Raw genomic sequence first — 26,025 nt, 5'->3', positions numbered from 1 at the left:
TCACGAGGATTCACCGGGCATCATGAGGCTTCACCGGGCATCATGAGGCTTCACAAGGATTCACCGGGCATCATGAGGCTTCACGAGGATTCACCGGCATCATGAGGCTTCACGAGGATTCACCGGCATCATGAGGCTTCACGAGGATTCACCGGGCATCATGAGGCTTCACGAGGATTCACCGGCATCATGAGGCTTCACGAGGATTCACCGGGCATCATGAGGCTTCACCGGGCATCATGAGGCTTCACAAGGATTCACCGGGCATCATGAGGCTTCACGAGGATTCACCGGGCATCACGAGGATTCACCGGCATCATGAGGCTTCACGAGGATTCACCGGGCATCACGAGGATTCACCGGGCATCATGAGGCTTCACGAGGATTCACCGGGCATCATGAGGCTTCACAAGGATTCACCGGGCATCATGAGGCTTCACGAGGATTCACCGGGCATCACGAGGATTCACCAGGCATCATGAGGCTTCACGAGGATTCACCGGGCATCATGAGGCTTCACAGGGCTTCATGAGGCTTCACCAGGCGCTGCTCTGGCTGCCGTGGCTGCTCACAGACTGACAGTTGCTGTAGCGCTTCTTGACAATCATGCTGATGTAGGCCTTCATCAGTTTGGCTATGTCCATCACCTGTGCGCAGAAAAGAGGCTTCATAAGCTTCTGTACATTTATGTAACATTTAATATTCATCTCCAAATGATTTATGTTGCACTTTTACTAATCCATGATATATTCCACCACTCGTCCAAGTAACTTCAGTCTTTGTCTAGCTCAGAACTGAAATGAGGTCTAAGCTACAACCTGTCATCCATTTACAACGCCGTCCTCAGGCCTAAACCTGAGACAGCAACAATTCCAAAGCATTAAAAATATTAAGCTTGAGCCATTTGTGGTTGAGTGGACAGCACATATGCCGGCTGTGTGTGGCTGGCAGCAGCATCGCGAGTTCCAATCTGGCTCTTGAATGCTGTATGTCATTCCCCAGTCTCATTCCCATTTCACACTGCAATGTACTGTTACTGATACTCCTTACTGTAAAAAAAAACTAGTATGTCTAAATAATTTAATAAAGTGTGCATCTTTTTATCTCTATCTAGTGAATACAATGTCTTTTCAGGGTATTTTACACTATCCAGCACTTCTTAATATGAGTTTAGTTAAAGTATAACCTGTATAAAAGCGTTATATGTTTTTCAAATTCTGTCATGGTCAAAATACAAACCATTTGCGTCTCGAAGACCAGTTCTCGTCCCTCCACGGTGATCTTGTAGGAGCTTGGCAGGGGCGCTCCGAAGGACAGGATCTGCTCGTAGGGGAACACCTGCAGGGGCCAGGGCTCCCCACGCTTGTACACGGAGATGGCCTCTCTGCTCACGCCCAGCCACAGGTCACACGGGAACGCTCCGTCACCAGACTGCACCGCAACACAACAAACACGCGCTTTAGATCAGGAAACGTACCGCCTATGAATGCAGCTGATATTCCACATATTCCAATTTATAGTTTGATTTTCTGCCCCCTCGTGTTGAGCTGAAAGCCCCGCGTTCACGCAACATTTGTCCTTAGTTTGTCCATCGGGTGAAACTGTGGGACACTTTTCAAACTGAACTGAACATTAGTGAGCTGGTTTCTTTGAGGAGTTTTTGCTCGATTAAAACAGAACTAAGTCATTCTGGCGTTAGAGCGCCCCCTGTGTCTCCCTGATGAAAATACAGTGTCAGAAAAAAGACACATTTTTTTTCTTTTTTTGTCATAATAAAGCCGTATAATCACACTCTAAAACAGTGGTCCCCAAACTTTTTGACCTGAGGGCCACATTGGGTTCTAAAATTTGGCCGAGGGGCCGGGCCAGGAAAATATGGTGTTTGTGTGAACTAATTAATTACTATAAATTACACGCAAGATTTGACCTGTAACTTGTAACAAAGCAACAAATGCAAGGCTCAATGTACAAATTGTTTTCCAAATGCATTAAATAATGATTAATTATCTACTGTCTTCTACTGTCCACAAGAGTCTTCTACTGTCCACTAGAGTCTTCTACTGTCCACTAGAGTCTTCTACTGTCCACTAGAGTCTTCTACTGTCCACTAGAGTCTTCTACTGTCCACAAGAGTCTTCTACTGTCCACTAGAGTCTTCTACTGTCCACTAGAGTCTTCTACTGTCCACTAGAGTCTTCTACTGTCCACAAGAGTCTTCTACTGTCCACAAGAGTCTTCTACTGTCCACAAGAGTCTTCTACTGTCCACAAGTCTTCTACTGTCCACTAGAGTCTTCAACTGTCCACAAGAGTCTTCTACTGTCCACTAGAGTCTTCTACTGTCCACTAGAGTCTTCTACTGTCCACAAGACTCTTCTACTGTCCACAAGAGTCTTCTACTGTCCACTAGAGTCTTCTACTGTCCACAAGACTCTTCTACTGTCCACAAGAGTCTTCTACTGTCCACTAGAGTCTTCTACTGTCCACAAGACTATTCTACTGTCCACAAGAGTCTTCTACTGTCCACAAGAGTCTTCTACTGTCCACTAGAGTCTTCTACTGTCCACAAGACTCTTCTACTGTCCACAAGAGTCTTCTACTGTCCACTAGAGTCTTCTACTGTCCACAAGAGTCTTCTACTGTCCACAAGAGTCTTCTACTGTCCACTAGAGTCTTCTACTGTCCACAAGAGTCTTCTACTGTCCACAAGAGTCTTCTACTGTCCACTAGAGTCTTCTACTGTCCACTAGAGTCTTCTACTGTCCACAAGAGTCTTCTACTGTCCACAAGAGTCTTCTACTGTCCACTAGAGTCTTCTACTGTCCACAAGAGTCTTCTACTGTCCACAAGAGTCTTCTACTGTCCACTAGAGTCTTCTACTGTCCACAAGAGTCTTCTACTGTCCACTAGAGTCTTCAACTGTCCACAAGAGTCTTCTACTGTCCACTAGAGTCTTCTACTGTCCACTAGAGTCTTCTACTGTCCACAAGAGTCTTCTACTGTCCACTAGAGTCTTCAACTGTCCACAAGAGTCTTCTACTGTCCACTAGAGTCTTCTACTGTCCACAAGAGTCTTCTACTGTCCACTAGAGTCTTCTTCAGTGTGTCAAACATTTACGCTTCCTGCTTGATTGGCCCCGGTGGCCGTTTGTGGTGAATTTTATTTTCTGCGCGCCATAGATTTTCTTTAGCGCGCACTAAGTGCGAGCAGTGCGAGCAGTGCACGATGTGCGAGCAGTGCGCAGCTGCGCAGCTTAGAGGGAACAGTGCCATCTCTTGGGGAAATGTGGGCATTACAGGAAAAAGGTAAAATGAACGGCCAGTCACAGTATCGTGAGTTTGAATCCCGACTCCGATATTTGCTGCATGTCCTCCTTTCTCTCTCATCATTCCCCTTCCTTTCTTTCTCATTCCATCTACTGTCTAATAAAGCCTACGGCAAAAAAAATAAATATATATATATTTTTAATTTTTAATATAACTTGGACAAGCTTGGCGGGCTGGATTGAAAGGCCCAACGGGCCGGATCTGGCCCTCGGGCCGTAGTTTGGGGACCACTGCTCTAAAACATGTTGGCAAATGTTGCAAGGTTGTTTTTCCGTCCAGAGACAGCAGGGGGCGAGAACGGACACTTCCAACCCCCCGAAAATACATAATTAACCAACACAGAGGCAAACAAAGAGGTTTAATAATGTGAAAATGTTACTTAGTTCTGCTTTTTTTAAACAAAGAGTAAGAATCCTTTTTTTTACATCTAGTCTTGTTGCAATTTCTGTTGTTGTTGTCGTCTAGATTAGCAAAAGCCAGTAGGAGCTCAGCACCCACACTCTAAACCTCCTGTTAAATAGTGAAACAGCTGCTGTTGGTCAGTTTGTCTCACCTCCACGTTGAACAGCGTGGATCCGTACCCGGGCCACTCTTTGACCAAAGACATGTACTTGAGCATGGCCTGCTCCTGGTTCATGCCCTGCAGCTTCTTCCACTTGTCCTGGACACTGGCCCTGAGCGTGTTCTCCTCGTCCCTCATCCACGCCTCCAGACTGCTCTCCTCCTCCAGCTTCTGCTTGCTCATGGACCCGCTCCTGAAGCTCCTCCTCAGGGTGCCGTCCAAAAAGCTGGACCTCTTCCTCTCGGACGTGCCGGAGCGCTCCAGTGTCCCGCCGGAGCTGTTGGTTCCGGGGGCGAAGGTCTTGGCGGAGTTGTGGACCCGGGTGCGCAGGCGGGACATGGGGAAGACCTGGGCGAGTTCAGGGGGCGAGGTCTGGGACGAGGAGTCGCCCTGGAGGTACTGCGAGCGTAACGCGGCCAGGAACTGAAGGGTCTCCTCTGGGGCCGGGTACTGGCCTCGGATCACTGCCTCGTGGGCCTGCAGGGTACAAGATGAATCGTTGTTTATTTAAAAACATTAAAGGGTTTTACATTAAAAGAGAAAAGAGAAGTCAGAGGAAATGCAATGGTTTATTACAATGCTTAGCAAATTTGGGGGAAAGGAAACATGTTATGCAAAATGTACTTCTTTTTAAAGCTGTTTATATCATTGTTGTCTCTTGGAGTACAGCACACATGCCGGGCTCCCAGTGCAGCCGGCCGTGAGTTTGATTCCTGACTCTGACTGTTTACTGCATGTCCTCCCTTCTCTCTCATCCCCATTTCACACTTTCATGTCAATAAAGCCTACAAGCACAAAATCTAAAAAAAAGAAAGTCCCTCTGAGCCTCAGAAAACACTTGACGTCAAAGGCAGAGCCATCGTCAGACTTGTTCTGAGCATTCTTACATTAACATGCCATGAGCAAACTAGCTTTGTTTATCTCCTCTTTGTAATTCTCTCAGCTGCCAGTAGATGGATTTCTGACACAATTCCTGAGGTGGGAAATATAATGTTCATGAGTAAAAGATGAGATGTGAAAGCAGATGTACAAGAGCATGTTTAAAGGTAAATAACAACACAAATTATGAGCATGTGTCCTATAAATGATTCCATCCGACTAATCATAATGACACATATTAGGCATTATTTATATAGTTATTGGCCTTTAAACATGCTCTTGAGAACCGCTTTGACATCTCACATTTCAGAGCTCCACTTACGAGCAGCACAGTGAATTACCATGGGGAAATAAACAAAAGCTAGCTTGCTTGACATACAAATGTAAGTTGTACACAGTTGTAATGAACGTGATTCGATGGCAAAAATGCTCTGAACGATGCTGGTGATGATTTATGGACTTGAAAACAGCACAGGAGACTTCCGGATCGCTAAATTGCTTATTTGGGAATCCTGTTAAGTACGTTCTCTCCCTTCAATTTCCTTGGTTTGTGACATCAAATCAATGAAGCTAAATACTACTCCAGATATTGTTTAAAGTGAACACCTTTAACACATTTACATGATTTTATATTGCCGGTATTTATTTTTTCAAACAATGCTATAATTTCTATTTTGTAGCTCAGTTATTCTCAAACTTCTCAAGGAATAAAATAAGATAATTAAACATGGAAGCTGAAACCCATGAATATCAAGGTTGACTAAACCAGGTCTAAAACAACATCACAACTTGACTGATAATAACCTGTAACAGTCACTGACCTGTTCGAACATGAAGGCAAACTCCACACTGTCTTTGGGAACATTCTCAGTGTCCAGGAAACAGTAGAGTTTGAAGTAGAACTTCCACCCGGCGCCGCTCTGGTCCGCGCTCGTCGACAGTCTACAAACACATACAGCGTCAGTAACCACGCACTTATCAGATAAAAGAGTTCACGTGTCAGAGCGTGTGGCGTGAACGTTACTTTTCGAACTTGGCGATGACGTCGGCGACGACAGCGCGGCTCTCGATGGCCTTCTCTGTGCTGCTGGTGCTGCAGTGTTCAAACAGAGCGAACATGTTCCTGCTGTCCTCCATGGCCAGGCCGCGCAGGAGCTTCTCCACCACCTGCCCACAAACACGCTTTTAACGCTTTTTATACTTACACGTTTCACAATCATTACAGAGCTGCACATGCGGATCGGATTATCGAAGTATACAGAATTCTTCCATGTTCTTGGTTCATTCAGTGTTGACCCTTGATTATGGTTCAAATGAGTCATATTGCCGTAAAATATTACGGAGCACATGACATGTTCAGGTCTGTGTATAGTTCAGAAAACGATGATTTGATGACTTAATTAGTTGATAATTATTTCAGCAATCGATTACCGGTAGTAGCGATCTATTAAAGGACAAATATTATGCATTATTTGTATTGTTAATGGCTTTTAAACAGGCTCTTGAGTATATTTAGTTTAACATCTAACAAAAAAACTCAAAACATCTGCATCAATGCTTTTTTTAAGATCACTAACTGCATTTTTGAGCTATCTACTGTCTGCAGAGGGATTATACAGGCTCGAGAAAACATCCGAACGGGGAAATTCAGAATTGGAATGTATAACAAGAACGGATTTTTACTGTACGCTTAATAGTATTTGTATCATTTAATATTTCACAGAGTATTTTACCTATACTTGGGTACTTCACTCACTCTCTTCACTCATACTGATACATAGTTTTCCATGTGTTTGCCCTGGTAGCGTGTCCCTCACCTCTCCGGCCGTGGTGTGGGAGTTGATGGTGATCTTGCAGGAGCCTCCTCCATGACAGTGCACTGTGGTGCTCATCTCCTGCCGGGCCACGATGCAGCGGATCTCCTCCTGTGACGGGACGTTCTCTCGGCTCCTGGTCCTCTTCAGAGCCTCCAGAGCAAAGACAGAGTACTTCTCCATCTCTGAGCCCGGGAACAGCTCTCTGGTCCTGGGGGACACAGAAAGACGTGGCATTTAGTTTGGATGTTTGTTAAATAATTGAATCTGTAATTTTGCTAATTATATTGATCTGTTCTAGGTTTGATCATCACTTTACATAAAGATTGGTCTGGGTGATATAAGTATTTGTTCTTATTCCGAAATTGAGCCCTATTATAAGACAGACTTTATATAGACACTTCAGCATGTCATAATCATATTAGCAACACGTCTGGGTTGAAAAGTGATCCGCCCAGTGAGCCATGGCCTATTTCTCTATATAAGGCCAGATTTATAATGGAAAATCTTGCAAAACTAGTTGTTAGCATTACAACAATGAGGATTTTGCTAAGTTAAAATGACAGACTAGGCCAAGTTCAATTTAATCAGTTTTGTAAGAAAACGTTGATTACCACATCCGCTCCAGTGCTTACCTCTTGAGATGGAACTTGAGGTAGCGCAGGATGCTCCTGGATGGGACAAAGGTGCAGGACATGCAGGCCAGCAGCTTCCAGGTGCTTAGGTGGGCGGGGCTCCCAGGCTGTGGGGGGCGGAGCGTCTGTTTGACGAGCTGACAGTAAAGCTCGTCCCTCAGACTCCGCAGCTCTTGTCCCGTCCGCAGTATGCCCTGGATCAGAAGCACCGGGTCGGACGAGGCCTCCAGGTGCTGCAGGGACGAGAACACCTTCAGAGCCTCGTCCTGGAGCGTGGAGTATGTGCTGCTGCGGGAGCCTGGGACGGGAGAGGGGGAGACGAGGGTGAGAAAATGTACCAAAATATGATGTTCATGTTTGTCTGATCATTACGTAATACCAACTGGTCAATGCCTGACATCATTAGCTCTCATTTGCTCTCGGCAGATCTGGGTCCTGCCTGTGAAGCATGCTCTGTGTGGGGGACAGTGTGGGGGACAGTGTGCGGGACAGTGGGGGGGACAGTGTGGAGCAGCAGACGAGGGGCAAAGCTTCTGTTGGTGTCCGCAGTACTTATTATAGGAATCGGTTTAAGAACATGGTGTGTAGAGTTATATTTGAATAGAATGTAATGGTAATCGTCGTCCTGTGTGCTGACATTGACCTGTGACGTGTATGTCCCCATAGGGCAGTGGGAGCAGGGGCGTGTGCAGAGGGTGGTGGCTGTAGCGCAGGATGGGATTCCTCTTGTAGATCTGCTCCACCAGCTCAGAGTTTAGACAGTTCTCCTACAACACAAAACATGGACACAACATTACAATTAAGGATAAATGAACACGTGTTTTTGCACAAATCTGTGGTTCGACTCCCAAACCTTGATGTCCTGGATGAGCTGCTGTGTGGGCGTGTCGATGGGGGCTTTGGAGTCTATGACGTTTTGGATGGAGTTGGCCCAACGCGTGGCTTCATTCAGCAGCTTGGTGTAGAGGCGATACGAGTGCTTACGGCCGTACACGATCACGTTCCAGTAACCTGAGATTCAACATGCTAATATTACTAAACACAATGACAGTATTTCTTTGCTTCTTTAATCTTTCTCTGTCACAGCTTTAAAAGTTTTGACGTTCAAAGTTTTCACAAAAGTATCCTGACACTATAGAGTACGTATTAGAATTAGAAACGGTGAATAAAATGGAAATGTGGCCGTGTGTCCTCACTGGTCTCCTTGAAGACCTTCTCGTCAGGTTGGACCACGGAGCACAGGCTGTTGAGGACCAGCGTGCCCAGCTTCATGGCGTTCCTCTCCGAGCTCTTGTAGTAGTCCAGGGAATTATGGGTAAGCAGGAACCAGCGCTTCTTCAGCTTCAGTGAGGCCTTGCTGCTGTTCTTCATCTCTTTGTGCAGCCAGCCTGGAAAAGTTTTACACTTTAAATCAGGTCTGCATAATATATTGCAATACTAAAATAAATAAAATAAATAAAATAAATAAAATAAATAAAATAAATAAAATAAATAAAATAAATAAAATAAATAAAATAAATAAAATAAGATAAATAAGATAAATAAAATAATATAAAATAATATAAAATAAATAAATTCTGCAGATTTTTATTCATGATTTTCCTTTTTCATTCTAATTTAGCCCTGAAAAGATTTAAACTTGTCGGAAAAAGACATCAAATAATCTTTTGTCAAATAAATCAATCTAAACAAGTCTAAAATGTGGCAAATAAAAATATTGTTATTTCAGTTCAGGTAAAGTATGAGAAGGGTGCAGTAAATGCAGACTTTCTGTAATACCTCTGATGACAAACTCCTGGCCCTGCACCCGCGTGTCGCCCTTTGACCTCTGCAGCAGGGTGATCCAGTGGTGCATCTCCTCGGGCGTGTCTGCGTTACAGTGCAGCACACGGTTCGCTGTGATCATCACGAAGGAGTTGGGCCTGCCACACGACAACAATAAATTACAGTGAAATCTCAGAATGAACTGTTCATGTCGTTCTTGTGCAGCAGCATTATGTCATCAAATACAAAATGTAATGAAACCACATTTTTAAATAATTGGCTGCATTATGTAATAAACAAAAGTTATTATTATATTCTAATGCAAAATAGATATAAAAAGCACTTTTTCTGTTATTAGATATTACTACATTTTCATAGAAAAAGGTCACCTGTATTTTGGAACCATTTTCTCAATAAAACTGTGCGTTATTATGTAATGCTACCAATTAATACAAAATATGTTTTTATTACTTTTTAGATCATTATTACACGATACAGCCGTGCAGTCCCGTCTCTCACTCAGATCTTGAACCATGACAGAGAAACAAGTATTCGTGATAGTCATAGGCAGTTGTTTCCATGTGTTACCAGTGATTTACGTTTCAATCTGATACCAACTAATACTTTGGCAAGTATCGCGATAACGATTTGATACAGATACCAATGGGTTTTGTATTCAAATGCATTGAAACGCCTCTAATATAAAGAATGATTTTGGATCAACCCAGCCTGGAACTGATATAAGAAATAAATAAATAAATAAACTAAAATATAAACAATGCATTGTTTTAACACAATCTATCTTTCCTTTCTGATATCTCATTCAGTATTAATATATCAATATTTTGGTTTAGATCTGCCCATCACTAGTTTTTACACACTTTTTGAAATATAAAAGAAGTCACGTCCAGGCCCTTTAAGTGTGTCATTTAGCTGCCGGGAATAGAAAAATCTCACATAAAATCCTAAATTCTCTGTCTCACCTCTCTGGATTATCAGAAGCACACACAGAGTCGATCATTCCCACGTCCAAAGTGCCCTGTACAGAGAAGAACAAGAAAAGGCTGAGTCATGCTTGTCTCAGGTGTCCTACTGGTAAATACTGTCTTCTTCATAAGTTCTTTACTGACCACAGCGTTCTGGGGGTTGGCCTGCTCGTCGTGCATCTCTTTGATCTCCTGCTCTGTAGAGCCGTGCACCTGGGTCAGGACGCTGAACCACTGGCTGTGGACACAAAAGTCAAGCATATTTCATACAAAAACTGAACAGAATAACACCCAAGCTAAAACCGATGTGGTTGGTTTGGCTGTGTTACCTGGCGTCTTCAGCGGACTCGGCGATCAGCTGGTACGTCCTCTCCGCCGTGACGATGTTGAGGCCGTTCTCCTTCCCGGTGTTGTCGATAATTTCCCTGAAAAGATTTGAAAAATAAATACATCAGCATACACATATAAAAGTCTACTATATGGGTATCTGATTCAGTCATGTCTATTTGTCAATGATCAGCTTGGGTTTTTTAAATTAAGAGATATACAACTAATCCTCTGTCAGTAAAACCTGGATTGGAGCAGAAATTGGGCAATTTTTGTGTGAAATGACATTAAACATCTTTCTTGATTATGATCATGAAATCTATTAAGAAAGCAATTTTGTTTTTTCAAAAATAAAAAACAAATTAATGGAAACTTGAGATCGACCAATATGGCAGTATCGCCCAGCCCATAGGAGAAAGTAACTAATTACAAATACTTTCATTACTGTAATTGATATTTTTCTGGTACTCTTGATTGATTATAATTCTGGCATGTAACTTTAATTAACTACATTTAAAATTGTACAAGCTCAAGTCCCCAAGTAATAATAATAAAATGGTCTAAAATACATAACATTGTTTTAAAACAAATTACAAATTTGGCAATAGTACTTGTAGTTGTTAGTAATAATTAATACATTATTTTCAGAACTCATGCCTGCTAATACTGATGCTAATATGATAATACTTGTTCCTGCTAATAATTTAATTGATGGTAAAGCGTGAGATTTGTTTTGCATAAAAAATAAGGGAAATACATGAAATATCACAATAGAAACTTGTCTCTTACTTAGCTTCCCGAATGTCCAGCACGCCCTTCATCTTGTCCTCCCCGTCGTTCTCGAAGTACATGAGTTTGCTGTGCCTCAGGACGAACCAGCGCCGCTTCCAGTTGCGTCGGGACAGTGTGGACGAGCCGCCGCCCTTCTTGTGCAGCCAGCCCTGTTTCAGAGCCTCCTGCTTGGACCGGAACCACAGGAAGGTCTCATCCTTCAGCACGCACCAGCGACGCTTCCACGTGTTTATCAGCCCGCCTGCACGCAACCACAACGCCATTTCAATACTGCGTTGACAAGTGGGCTAATGTTATATTCTTTTGCATTATACCAGGACGTACCCTTGATGAAGAGGAAGCTGTGGAAGTACGGCAGAGTGACACAGCTGTACACCGAGTCTCGTCTGTAGGACAGCTCGTCGTCTGTGTCCAGTCTGTCCACGTCGTCCTCGCTGTCCTCGAACTGTGGCGAGAAAACAAAGAACGTGTCAATAACCATGCCCTTTGACCTCGATGTACAAAATCACTGGGATGTTACGCTTTGGACAAAATGGAAAGATTGCTTATAATAGCGTATAGCAATACCAATACTAAATGTATTTTCTCTGTGTATTTGTATATAAAAAAAATAAAATAATCAAATTGACCAAAATAGAAAAAATATATCAAATTGTGCGTGTGATTACAGATGAACTAGTTGAGATAACACCATCAGAAGAGCCGACCGCACCAGGAGCAAAGGGTGAAATGGACAATGGAAAAACATACACAGCCACAAGAAAAGATGCAAAGCCTAAGAACTGAACCTGTGACCTTGCTAATTCCTTCTCCACCAATGCTGTGTCCAATAAGCCAGACTCCTAAACTTACCGAAGACTGTGCACCCTCCGATCCAAACCGATACGCCCCAGAACTGTTGTACGTCCCAACCGAGCCCCTGTAGTCCGGTGACCACTGTCCGCTCCTGGAGTGAGACAGAGCCACACTCCCACTGGACACTATGGCCCCCTCGTCGTAGTCGTCCTGGTCGTAGTCCGAGTCCTCGTCTGGTGGGATCAGCTCCACCATCTCGTCGGAGGGGGCTTCCGAGGAGGGCACGGGGGCGCTGGGGTTTGGCAGCACTGCATCGTTAGCGTACGGGTCCTCTTCTGAAGACTCGTCGCTGGTGCGGATGCCGCTGGTGCGCTGGCCGTCCGAGTGTCCGTGTTCACTGGGGTTTGGGGAGTCTTTGAAGGCATCGTCATCAGCTCCGAAGCCCTCGTCCACTTCCTCTTCATCTGGTTATGTGAGAAGGGAGTAGTGTGAGATGAAATGTTTATGATATTATTATGATGAATAAATTATCTATTAAACTATTGGCAACAATAGTACTGCCTTTGGCCATTGCATAGAAACAGAATTAAAAACAATATTGTTGCTGCTTCGTAAATTTTTCACCATTTTATACCATTCAACCATAAAACCATAATGGATTAATCTTGGTTTAGTCCAGATTTGTGCCGAGTCTGGATTAAGACTGGTTTACTGCAGGTTAAATCCATTTGAATTTTGTCACAGTTCATGGAGTTTTGCAGTCCATTTCTAATGTTAGAAGACTGAATAACTCTTTAAACAGTAGTCATATAAGAAGTAAAAGCTAAACATAATACAGATTTTTTTTTTTTTACTTTAAAACATTGTGATTTTGTGAAATTTCAAGTTGACACGAAATGACACAAATGAAAACAATTTGAATGTTTTTCTCCAGCATATAAGAATGTCTGCAGTATGTTTTGCAGCAGTTTACCTCTGTCATGAGGGTCTCCGTCCTTCTCCTCGGTCTGCAGAGAGCTCTCGATGTTCCTCACGCACTCGTCGATCTCGTGGAAGTTGAGCGAGTCGAGGAAGTGCTGCGCGGCCCGACACGCCTCGTCCTCCAGCCTCTGCAGCTCCTGGTCCCTGAGCCTCTGCAGCCTGTGGAGCGACGCCTCGGTCAGGGACAGCTCCTGGCGCTCCTTCTGCCTCTGGAGACTCTGGATCTCGCGCTCCAGACGCAGGATCTCCTCCACCTGAGAGGCCTCGCTGCTCACGCGCTCCTCCAGCTCGGGCCCCTCTGCTGGGGCAGGGAGTGGGGGGAGCGGGCTGGTGCCGGGCGGGGCTGAGGACGTGGACGTGTGGGGTTCAGACTGAGAGGCGGTGAGGGATTGAAGGTGGAGTTCCTCAAGTCGAGCCGCTTCTTCAGCCTGAACAAAGAAATATTCATAATGTACAATCATTCTCTACAGCGGCGGTTCTCAAACTTTTTGCAACCCCCAAAATAACAACCTATATTCATTACATTTGTAGGTCAACTGGTAATAATCTATATTTACCACTGCATTTGAAGGTGTCAAGCCTTATTTAAGACTATTTAATCTATTTTAAATTCATCCCTCAAATCATCTGGGGAACCTTTGAAATGATTTTTATACCCAATGTTGAGAATGTTGACCTTTAGTACAGAGACTATATATCCATATCCTTACAGTATATAGACTTTATATACAAAATTAGTCTGGAATGTCTTTGATTCCAAGGTAGATTTGATAGATTGGAAGCTACAGTTCATTAAAAACAGAGCCAAGTAGATAAATAATGGACATAGACCTGCTGTACGTATGATACTTTCTGGTGATACATAAATGACAGGACACTGAGCAGACACAGGAGTAAAGAGAGAGTAATCTAATGAGCGTACCTCTCTGACGAGCCTCTCGGCCTCCAGCCTCTGCCTCGCTCTGTCAACACAAACATCTCATCAGCTTTAGCGCGCACAGTTCCGGGCACAGTCCAGAACAAACTCAATTAAAACCAACAATAACATTGATTATACTGGATGTGCGCTGTACTAAATGTGATGTCTCTACATATTCTGTAAGTGTGGACTTTGTCGGTTTGTTTCTGTAAAAGAGTAAAAATGTAAACATTGAAAATTATTCAGAAAAAGCAACAGATTTTTAAAGATTCTGGAATGGAAACGACCGGAGGCAAAACGAAGTAGACCATAAAACATTTTCAAAGACAAACCGACAGATATGAATACTAATTGTTTTAAGTCTTTACAACAAACAATAAGCAACAATTTAGAATTTCTAGAGTAGAAATGTCAGCTATTTTGTCTTTCTATTACAAAAGATGGAAGAAAAAATGAATACATTTTAGACTCAAAATTGTATTGTAAAATTGTATATACAAAATGCACAATTTGTGGTAAAGTATATAATATATCTCTAGATAAAATGAAAAAAAATATTATTAATTACTAATAAATTATAATAAGATAAAAAATAGTAATAGTAAAAATAGTATTTGTAAAGTCAAACCTAACTCTTTCATTGTTTATCATAATCTACAGTTAAACAAAAAATACAAATACTGTGATTTCACTCTGGATGAGTGGTTTTCATTTGCCAAATTCACCTGGATTTTTAATATTTTGTGATTTTCTCCATTTAAATCACACTATGTTCCACCCTCCATCCCAGTATTTAGAATGTACTTTACATCTCCTCCAGTTTCCCCTCACCTCTCCAGCTCCTCCTCCATCTCTCTCCTCCTGCGTTCTTCCTCCTCCAGCCTCCTCATCCTCTCCTCTTTCAGCAGGACAAAGGCCCGCCGTGCCCTCTGACCTCTGACCCTCCTCTGGAAGGTCAGAGCGGCCCAGCGCAGCAGCAGGAAGCGTCTCCTCCAGTAAAACGCTCGGTAGTTCTTCTGGATGACCACAATGCACTGCAGCACGCGCTGGTACTGCTTCCTGTCAAGAACACAATACGGAAAAGTAGTTCTCAGCTTTACTTCAGTCCTGGAGTTTGGTGTTCTAGTCATGGTCTAGTTCTGTGTTAGTTCTGGTTCTAGTCACATTCTAGTCACTATTTTTATATGGTACAATTAAGTCAGCACAATTAACCGCAAACATCGCAAAATCGCAATTAAATATATAACTAGATATTTTTGTACTCAATCCAATAGAAATGGATTAAAACATGTCTATAAGCATATTAGTTGAGGTTTATTATCAGACCAATGTGAAATATCTGCTACAATTAATCACAAAACTGCAGAAATATCATCTTAATTGAAAGTTAACTATATAACATTTTTATTTAATTCTGCTCTTAAATATTCTCTAAATGTCCATATATTGCCAAATATTGTCTAAAGCAATAATACAAAATACAAAAATACTGTATATTGCAATAACATTAAGGTCTTCCATTGTACAAAAACATTTACCCTCAATAAAGTGAAAATATAAAGAAAAACTGATTCATGCTCCTCGCTTTTCTCCCTGTTAAGGTTTTATTTTGTGCAGATTGACACATGTTCGCTTTTGTTGTCAAATAACAGAAGTGATTGTGACAAAGAGTAAATGAATAACATCACAATGATATAGTTATCACAGCAGCCATATCGCAAACATTTCCAATACCGTGCAGTCATATTGTACATGTAAAAGAATATACTACTTTACCACAGGATGGCGCTAAAGTGTTTCAAATTCATGTTTGGTTTGTGTAATAAAGCTCAATGATGCGTAATAACTTGATATGGCATTTTACTGTGAGCATGTTCTTGTGTCTCATGAGGAAGAGCGTACCTGGCCATGTAGCCCATGATGTGAGCCTGGATGATCATAGCGGCTTTGAGCACCTCCACCTCTCTCTGTTTCTCCAGGCGATGCTCCAGGGACTCGTGCAGAAACACCTGCAGCAAGAAATTGTGCAACCTTTTATCATGTCTTATATGACTTACTTAAAGGGGTCATATCATGAGAAATCAACTTTAATGAGCTTTTAATCCGAGTAATCCTGTATTGTCCAGTAACTGAGTACCGGTATCTTGTTTTCACCTACCCCCTATCCCCGCCTACATCCCGGTACTTTGTTTCAATTGTTTGAAAAAAGGAAGACTTGATACATGCAGAGTTCTAAATTATTATTATTATTTTCTAGATTTTGTTGCCCGTAGGCTTTATTGACAGAAAGTACAGCGTGAAATGAGGGATGAGAGAGAAGGGAGGACATGCAGCACCGTTGGAATCAGAAATCAAACCTGTTTCTATAACTAAACATCACTAAAACAATATATGTCTCCTTTAAACTAAAATGTTTTGGAATTATTGTATTATTTATTTATGTATTTTTGTTTAAACCTGAGCTCTTTGTCTACATCAAGTGATTTTAGATCACGCATACATAAATTCAAAATGTTGAAATAAGTAGGCCCCGTAAAATCTTTACCAATTGAAGAGTTCCCATTCCCCTGTCAGATCAATAGAACATAATTAATACAATTTCTACAATAATCATAGTTGCTCTTTTCCCAAGTTCTCTCCGTTAAACTTTTTGACCACAATTAAAGTCAAACATTTTCTGAAAAACTGAAAAACTAAATCAAAACTTCCAAATACACTCTGTCCTGTATCAGTGCTACATATAAAGACCAGCTCATGTAGCATTAGCATCTCAAAGACCCGTGTTACTAATCCTATAGATCTTGGCTATGCTAATGAACTCAATAGGGGCCCCTGAGCCTGCACGTGCCGTCCCCAGTGACACATCGGGCCCCTGGTGCATTTACACCACCTCTAGAAAATGAAACTTGTGGCTGTAGAAGGACAAAAGGAAGCACATGTGCCGTGTTAGGGGCCGGGGCCCTCACTGTGTAAATCTGTCACAGGGGACAAAAGTGAACCGAGCTCAGAGCGACACGCAATCGATTTGTAACAGCTTCACAGTGAGTCAGCGCGGACGCAGAGCCGACTGGTCGTGAGACGCTGGTGAAAACAATACATCAAATCTACCTCATAATGTCATGGAGGTGCCTAAAGAGTAAGACAAGTTGACAGCAATAGGTTAATAATAAAAAAAATCTACGTTATTTATTTATTTATTTAACAAAAAGTACATGTAGAAAGGTGGTGGTGTCAAAAAGATGTGGAACAACAACCGTGACAGTCTGACATCAAACACATTTAAGAGAGGAAACAGGTCTGTGATTCTGAAATGTTGTTTAACACTGATGTCATTTGTACACCATTCGTTTGTTCGTTTGTTTGTTATTGAGCACATGCACAGCGTTATGTGTTGTTTTTTTATCCAATAAACCTAAAATCTATAAGCGTTTGGCTAAATGTGTCAAAATGAATATTCCCAATCCAGTTTAGGCAGTGTAGCACAAGAAAACAGATGGAGGAGCAGAAGGTCCCAAAGCGGTGAAGGTCTTGGCAGCTTTGAGGCTTCAATTCAACCATAAATAAAGCAATACGGATGAACTGTACATGAACTAAACATAGCCGCACATAGCAGCAATATCATGAGCTCGCTATACGCTCTAGTGTTTTAAAAGCCACTCATGAAACGTATGCACACGCCCACAGCTGTACATTACATCCACATGTCATCCATCGTGGAGCGTCTGTGGAGGCAGCAGATCTAATAAGTGTAATAAACCTGCTGCAGAGCGCCACATATGAAGAGGGACCAACAAGAGCAGGGTAGAATAGTTGAATAGCAGGAGTATTTTTTAAGGACTGTATTTTGACAAGGTGGTGCAGTTAGGAATAGCACTTCTTTTTTCACTACTTAGATTACTGATTGTGAGGGAAATCTGAGCTCAAAATGGTGGGCTGTATGTTTCAGGTCAAGACGGGAGCAAAGATTAAACTTGGAACCGTCGTACGACTAAATACGAGCTGTGATTTATATCGAGCGGGTCAGATGTTTTGGAATCTTGGTCGCAGACTTTTTCTCACAGCGTCCACGATCAATCTCTGTCAAACAAGACCAAACCTCCCCATTTCTATTCAATTACTTGCCAAAAACACTGCTCAGCTAAGTGCTACTACTGTGTGGACTTTTCCTTTTAGCTCTAATTTCAATCTAAGGTCATTTTAGTCAGGTGCTTTAAGAAAGATTTGGGGTTGAATAATGAATGATGCATTTTTCTGCACTGTGTTAGCTCAACTAAAACAAGACAATGATGATTTGTCTTATTGACTAGTTGGTGAGGTGGTCTGTGTTTTGCATGTGTAAAGTGCATATGTCTTTACCTTGGTTTTGCCGAGCTGCCACTCGGAGCCGCTGCTGTCGTACAGGTGCAGCAGGTGAACACAGCAGGCTCTGAGGTCGTCCTGCCCCCACGAGCTCTGCAACAGCACCTTGTACCTGCGCAACAACAGCTCCTTATATTTCATATCACCAAGAGGAAAGTAACAAGGACACAACAGTAAACTTGTATACATAGTATGCCTTTTTTATTTTTAATTCTTACAGTTTTATCTTATAGCTTATTGTTATTCTTATCCCAAAGTAGATTTAAATTGTTCCTCTTTTGACTTATTCATTGTTCATTGTTTTATGTTTGTGAATTCTGTTCATTGACAATGGAAATAAACCCTTTCTGATTCTGATTTTGAAGAACTCCTCTGTAAAATATTAATATTAGACGTGTATTATATCATATAAATAGGCAAAAAACTAAGCAAAATAGCGTAAAGACACTAGTGATTGGTGGATCATTGCCAGATATCGATACTGAAGTATTGAAAAATATCAATATTTCAAATTTCTCAAAATAATTATGTTTTTAAATCCCCCCTTTTTTAATACATGGTTTATATTTAAGGTTTTCTGTACATGTATTGACTTTTTCATTAGTTCAAGCTGGAGTGGAGAGTTAAAATTCAATGCATTTTAATACAAAGTCAATGTTATCGGATCCAATCACAACTAAAGACATAGTCATTTTTCCCCATACAGCATAAAAAAGAGACCCTTTACTGTATTTATCATGTCATTGTGTTGCTCTTCCGTACACACCTGGCGCAGAACTCGTGGAAAGGCCGGCGCACGGGGAAACCGGTGCGTCGGATCTTCACCGTCTCTAGCATGCCTGAGTACCGGAGCTGGTTCAGCACCAAGGCCTGGTCAAACTGGTCCGGCATCTGTCCCAGAGAAGAAAACATGTCGCTTAATAATGTCCACGGTCCCAAAGGAGACAGACACGTGCTCCTGGATAATCTGGACCGGCCTTGAGCTGTGAGATGAATAAAAACGTCTCGGACCAGTCGATAAAGCTTTAACAACGCATCGACTTCCTGTAAAGTGCTGTCGTTGTCCACGGCAACGTTTGACAACAGCGCGATACTGTAATAGATTTTCAGCTCAAACTGTTTGTGCTGAGACTGAATATATTTTGTGGAATCCATATTAGGAATGCCGCAGTGTTCTGGATGCTTATGATTGTAAACGTGCATGAAAGACAAGGGTTTATGTAGCAAATACTCAAGGTACTTTACCCCAGCAAAGTAGTATTTAGGGCTCATTCTAATGCATTATAAGTTTCACAATATTATCTTAAGTATTATGAAGTGTTAGACAATGACATGCATGCTTTATTCTGTGTATTTATGTATGTGTACAAATGGTTATATTTATCATAAAAACATGTTTAATTATGTTTTAATTTGACAAAACTAGTCCTATAAAGAATCAAATATATGTTTTATAAGTCCTAACATTTCTGAGCTAAAGTTGCAATGGGACATTTTCAGAAAACAAATGCTCTGCCCCTTTGCAACCAAAAAGAAAATGTATAGTTTTAGAATGTACAATAAAAGCACACATTTATGCAAGTGTAACCAACAAACAAAAAAAGTATTATGTAAAAATCTCCAATTCAAATATCAATATTCTTTTGTGCAAACCTTTAAAATCTCCTCATGCACATTTATGTTCTACAGTTGGCGGCAGTAGCTCAGTGGTAGAGTGCTCGTCTTCTGATCCAAAGGTCAGCGGTCAGATCCACTGGCCCGCAGGTTGGCGGTGCGATCGCAGCTGCCTCATGTGAATACTGCCGTTGTGTCCTTGGGTAAGACACTTAACCCAACTTGCCCCCCAGTGTCTGCGTATATCTGGGGTGTGAATGTGTGTGTGAATGGGTGACTGGTTCCTTGATGTAAAGCGCTTTGAGTACCTTGATGGTAGAAAAGCGCTATATAAATGTGACCATTTACCATTTTACAGTTCCATCACATGTTTGATTTGGAGTCCTGGTTTGGCCTCGTGACGTGCTCCACGACACGCTCCACGTCACTGAAGTCCATTTAACCCGTTTAAAGTACAGTACATTCCACAGCTTCCAAAACAAGACCACGTCTCCATCTTTTATCCAAACCCAGCATCTCTGCCCGCCGCCCCGGCCTCGTCACAGAACACAGAGGGGCTCTGAGGGTCCCCTTGCCCGGTGCCCCTAACCCCGTGACCTTGGTGGGCGTCTGAATGAGAAATGCTCCTAATGCCTTCTTTATCTAGTTTGTATCTGCTCTGATAGACGTTCCAGAAGGAGAAGGGCTCAGAGCTGCTCGGACGGGGCCTGAATGGCAGCCTTTTTGCGGACACCGGTGCATTAGCATATCTGGCATTAGCATACGTGCGCACAAAGGCTGCCCGTGTCACCAGTGCCCTCCGCCACGGGCACTTCACTTGGGCGCTTCCTCTTTGCCGTGTCAATGACTCTGCTCCCATTGGTCCAAGTTTCTTTTCAATATTTGACAGGTTTATTCATTATTTTGTTGATTTTTTTGCAGCTTTTGTGAATTTCGAGCTCTGGTTTGGCGAGCTCAAGGGTGCCATGCCAATTCAATATGCAAAAACATGCAAAAAGAGTCTTTCTGTCTGCCCAGTGACAAGATAGACAAGTGGAATACATGATTCTTAAAGGGATATTATGTCAACTGTACTTTTATTAGCTTTTAATCAAGTTATGGCGATTTTATAACGCCATAATCATTACCTTACTCAAAGTTGAATTTTGATTCATGCATGTTTGAGTTAGTCCTGTGAAATCCACCCATCAAGGCTTGAGTGCTCACAAAATGTCTGTTTCCCCCTACCTCCTATCCCTGCCGTCTTGTATATAGTCTAAATGAAAATCCGCCGGGGCTTCTCATTTCTGCAGTCGACGGACCTGTTTCTACTATTAATTAACGTACTTGTATTATAATCTGTGTACTTTGTGGATTACTTTATGCAGTTGAATTACTTTGTGCCCATTTCATTATTTTGTGCACTTTGAATTAGATTGTGGACAGTTTATTTTCTATGTTTTGCCCGTGCCATTTTAATTTGTGCCCTTATATTCATTCATTCATTTTCTACCGCTTGTTCCCTTTTGGAGTGACCGGAGCCTATCCCAGTGACTTTGGGCCTTAGGCGGGGTACACCCTGGACAGTGGCCAACTTGTCGCAGGGCCCTTATATTATTATTATTATTATATCATTGTCAATTCTGTGTACATCTTCTACTCTACGCTCTTTGCAGATATACTGATTAATCAGTTCACATGCAATTAAGAAACACATTTAGTCACACCCTGATACCTGTGATTCCAAACACTTATAGGTTCATCAGGTTGTATATTGCGACTGCGCTGCATCTTTGAGTGACTGAAGTTTCAGACTTGTCTCCAGAGCAGCAGCAGCAGCAGCAGCAGCAGCAGCAGCAGCAGCAGCAGCAGCAGCAGCAGCAGCAGCAGCCTCCCGTCACCGTGACAACGGCGTGTAGCACCAGGGGCAGTGACAATAGCCCCAGGGTCAGTTGCAGTGTGTTTCTCAGGACCACTTCCTCCAGCGTTAGGGCATTCAGGGCAACAAAAGGGGGCGTGTCTGTGTTTGAGGGGGAGTGGCAGATGGGGGGGGGGAGAGATAATGCAAACACACAAAGTCAACTGGACACTTCACACAATGCGCAGGAAACAAATTGTGTTGGAAATCCCACGCGGCTGAGGATGGGAACGAGTCGAGAAAGACTTACTACTGCGACACGTTTATGGACTAATGAAGATGTTCTAAAAAGAGAATAACGTCTTGTATTTAGTCGCAAAGTAAAATATTGTTCAATAACAAGTTTTGGTTCTCTTTCTCCCTCCTCTTTCCGTTCTATGATGATAACCTCTTTCTCCAAGATGAGCTCTTCTGTGTTTTTAAAGTTTAAAACCTTCTGACACACTCAAAACACTCAATTCACCGTAACTACAGTCCATCTCCTGCTTATAGGATAATGTCATAATAATCAACATCAAAACCAAGCAATAACATATTTACATTTGAATTCTTTTAGTGTGTTAACAGTTTTTAAAAAACAAACTTTCTGAATTCAAAAGTAATGTTACTGTACCATGAAAATCCAGATAAAAAGCACATTACTTTTTGGATCTACGATTGAATTGAAAGGACATTATCACAGCTACACACTAATAACATCTACACCTAATCATCCTTAATAAAGCAGGAACAAAGACTTAATTAATAATGAACAAGATATTTAAATTAAGAATGATTCTGGCTAATATCTGCTTAATTAAAACCTTCAATCAAAAACCTTAATTAAGAAGTAGTTATTATAAAGAAGGACCAAATCAGGAACTGAAAATGTAAATACATTTGTTGGTTTCATATTAGTACTATAAACAATATAAAGAATATAATAAGAATCAAAATTGAATGGGAGTAGATTTAGTTTAGTAGATTTAATTAGTTGATTTGGTCCTGTTTTGGGCCTGGTTTCGTCCTGGTGTGGACTTGATTTTGGGCATGTTCTAGTAGAGTTTTAGTCCTGGTTAGTCCAAGTTTAGACACACCCATAATACCTTGACAACCAATCGTATGCCTTTGTACCCGCACAAAAACAGCCCAACTTTCTCTTCACATCGCTCCTAAATTTCATCCACAAAAAGCTCTTAAATCTCCCTCCAAACAGCTGAAGTTTTGCCAATCGACCTCACTTCTTTGAAACCCACGACTCCGGCAGCGTTCGGCCCGGAGTGAAAGCCTAAAGCGCCTGTACCGCGGCGTGAGCGGGACGGGCCACCTGAAGGCAGTGAAAGGAGGATTAGCAGGCTTCCCCCTTTGGTACTCCTCCTTCTGAGTTTTTGAACAATGTCCGCCTGCGCGCTACCAGAAGAACATAGGACCAGGGCGAGGGATCCGCTGACCCCCGAGTCTGAAGGACCCCGAATTCCACAGGATTAAAGACAAAAGAGAGAATCAAAGAGGAGGAGCGACGACAAGATCATTTTATTTCAATTAGGAACGTCAACACCACTAGTTTAAACGATCAACTACACTTCATTTACCAGAGTTGTGATCCATTTTGAATAAACTATAACATTATTCTAGTCCTAGTTTACTCAAGTCGTGCCGCCCAATTCAACAAGAGGAGAACCCCCTAAAAATGAAAATAGTTTCATATTATTCATCATCTATAAAAATAATCATGTGCTTATAATTTACATTTTTATGAATATGCTTTTTCCATGTACTTTAATATCCATGGTAGACGATTGTTACTGACGACTTCTCCCTTTAAATGATTTAAAACGAACCATAATGTGATTCTCTGATTGGCTGTCACACATTTCCACCACGTCTCATTCAAATTCCACTGTAATTGCTTTTCCATATGCCAATCTGTCTGCTCATGTTAGAGATTCACCGGCTGAACCAATGTCAACATTCATTAAAAATATGAAACTGAAAAATAAATTTGTCAATAAATCTAATTATGATGTCTCAAATTGCACTTGATGGTGAAATGAATTATTAGTAATGATTGATTGAGGTGTTAAATGAGCAATTTGTAAAAGGGAGATGAACAAAGGATGAAAAAAAGTAATCAAAACTCCACAATCTACCCGTACAGTAAACTATATGTATTTGTTCTCTTGAGTACGCTCCTCCCATCCTCTTTCACAGCCTCATACGTAACAAAAGCCGCTGTGATTGCTCGTGTTTGCTCCTGCAGAGTGGGAGCACGCTGACAACTACCAACTGTAACAAATGCTAATGTCTTTCATGTCACGTTAGCATTAAGGGATCTCCATCGTTACAGTTCAACAACGTCACAAACAACAACAAAACAAAAATAAATAATATACATTACACAGTACACTTTTAAGAGTTCTATTCTAACAATTGAAACTGCAAAAAAAAAAAAAAAGAAAAGACAATTACATACAATATAATATGCATACGATTTGGTTTAGACAACATTGATACCAAATACTCACTTTTGGTACCACTTTATACTGACAACACCTTAATAAAGCATTCACAAAGACTTAATTCCTAATGAATACATATTTCTTAAGAGACTGATTCAGGCTTCATACCTTAAAGCCATTAAAGAGTTGGGGTTTTAATACATTAGTTACTAAGCATGAATAATTCTTAATAAACTATTTGTACATGTTTTATAAAGGCGTATTAAAGTGTTACTGTAATTGAATAAATGCAAGACAAATATGTTTAATGACATACAGTGGAACATTAAAGACAAAGCAATAACATCTCCATGGAGACAAGTTAGTGGAGGACCATCCATCAGAAAAGTTACATAGTGCAGCTTTAAAGTGGTACTGCATTTATGGATCAGAACGGCATTTTCATTTCCAAATTTGAAAAAAACTGAATGAAAAAATTCTGAAAATGTAACAAGATTTTGCATTGAAAATAGTCTATAATTAATGCTTAAAATCTCACGTAACAAGCTGACACCTGAATGCACCGCACCATTGTATATATTTGACTATAACTAACACTGAGCAAGCGACAATGCCGACAATACCTCACCTCTCATTTCTCCTTCTGTCAATCAGTCCGGCCTTCTAGTTCCGCTTTGTTTCTTTCCTCAAAATGTTTAAAATTTCCCAAAAATCGTGAATTCCAGAGTGAGTGAGTTCCAGCAGTGCGAGTGCAGTGCATGGGTCTGTACACTCCCCCAAAGTGAGCGCTGCGCCTCCGAGTGTTCAAACAAAGGCTCGGTCTGAGAGGAGGAGAGGAGAGGCGGGGCTAAGGCTGGGGGTTGCCATGGTGACGTGATTCCTGCTGAGGCTAATTTGTGTTGGTCACTTTATGGGCGGCTCTGGGCTGTTTACATTCAAAATGACGGGGCATCCGACCGGTCAGATGAGTTTGGATGGGAACAACTTTTCCTTGTTCTCTTTATCATTGGCTGTTTCCATGCACACCACAACCCTGATCATCATCTGATTTATGGAGTTATGATTATTCAAATGTCATGTAAACCGTGGCTGCAGCTACTTTGATTTTTCTGGTTAAAATTATTATTAAAACTATATTTGAAGAACAAAACCATCTGAATTCTCTCTGATCATAGTCTTTCTGATACTCATATCAGATTATAAACTTTGCACCACTTTGAAATAAACATTAAGGTCCAGAAAAAGGATGATAATCACAATTTGGTCTGAATGTAAACATGTTATATCTGATATGAGTAATCTGATTTATTTTTGTCTGTTGACTCTAAAAATCTATTGATTACCTGACACCATATTGCCATAATATCTAACACTGTTGTGTATGCTCAGATTTAGTTATTGGGTTATCTGATTTTTACTGACCATGTAACTCATTGTAAGATCAACATAGTTTTAGATAACTTCTTCATCATACTGAAAAGAAGATGTGCTCCAATAGTAAAAGTCCAAGAACTTTTACCACTACTTTTAACACTAACAACTTCTACCATTACCACTACTATTAGTGGTTATGAAGGTGCAATGAAATTAGTAGTATGTAGTTGGATGAACAAGTTCAGAGCCTTTCAACTCAGGCATGGAACTACACGTTTTATACAGAAGAGCATGAAACAGCTTGTAATATTCCTAGTGGGTGATAGTATAAAATGATCAAATGAAATGATGTTGATATTTCTCCAAATCTCCAAATACTAGTACTGTTTAATAAAAATATTATAGGAGAAAGTGTGTTTTGAAATTGATGGTAAGTTTTAAATGTACATAATGTTTGTTTACTCTGTTGTTCTGTGTTTGTTTGTTTGTTTGTTTACTCTGTTGTTCTGTGTGTGTGTTTGTTTTTTACTCTGTTGTTCTGCGTTTGTTTGTTTGTTTGTCTA

General features: G+C 41.3%; 1 protein-coding gene across 1 annotated transcript in view; it reads right to left on the bottom strand.

Annotated features, from left to right (window-relative positions):
* Positions 1–449: 449 nt before the first annotated feature.
* The window catches only part of myo10 (myosin X), a 116,701-nt gene continuing 91,125 nt past the window's right edge, over positions 450–26,025 (bottom strand). Inside the window, exons 20-42 of the mRNA XM_072441778.1 lie at positions 18,906–19,030; positions 18,137–18,251; positions 15,683–15,789; positions 14,612–14,839; positions 13,784–13,823; positions 12,854–13,289; positions 11,938–12,344; positions 11,410–11,530; positions 11,083–11,326; positions 10,296–10,391; positions 10,111–10,204; positions 9,964–10,019; positions 8,996–9,138; positions 8,413–8,604; positions 8,070–8,227; positions 7,860–7,983; positions 7,217–7,514; positions 6,585–6,792; positions 5,792–5,934; positions 5,589–5,709; positions 3,880–4,365; positions 1,240–1,431; positions 450–647 (exon numbers count right to left, since the gene is read on the bottom strand). Coding sequence (XP_072297879.1) covers positions 537–647; positions 1,240–1,431; positions 3,880–4,365; positions 5,589–5,709; positions 5,792–5,934; positions 6,585–6,792; positions 7,217–7,514; positions 7,860–7,983; positions 8,070–8,227; positions 8,413–8,604; positions 8,996–9,138; positions 9,964–10,019; positions 10,111–10,204; positions 10,296–10,391; positions 11,083–11,326; positions 11,410–11,530; positions 11,938–12,344; positions 12,854–13,289; positions 13,784–13,823; positions 14,612–14,839; positions 15,683–15,789; positions 18,137–18,251; positions 18,906–19,030 — 4,245 coding nt within the window. The 3' untranslated portion in view covers positions 450–536. The remainder of the gene's footprint in view (positions 648–1,239; positions 1,432–3,879; positions 4,366–5,588; positions 5,710–5,791; positions 5,935–6,584; positions 6,793–7,216; positions 7,515–7,859; positions 7,984–8,069; positions 8,228–8,412; positions 8,605–8,995; positions 9,139–9,963; positions 10,020–10,110; positions 10,205–10,295; positions 10,392–11,082; positions 11,327–11,409; positions 11,531–11,937; positions 12,345–12,853; positions 13,290–13,783; positions 13,824–14,611; positions 14,840–15,682; positions 15,790–18,136; positions 18,252–18,905; positions 19,031–26,025) is intronic.

Source organism: Eucyclogobius newberryi, unplaced genomic scaffold (genome assembly GCF_026437365.1).
Source record: "Eucyclogobius newberryi isolate DKJ021-1_F unplaced genomic scaffold, fEucNew1.0.hap1 SCAF_12, whole genome shotgun sequence".
Taxonomy (NCBI): domain Eukaryota; kingdom Metazoa; phylum Chordata; class Actinopteri; order Gobiiformes; family Gobiidae; genus Eucyclogobius; species Eucyclogobius newberryi.
This window is presented reverse-complemented; position numbering and strand designations above follow the sequence as displayed.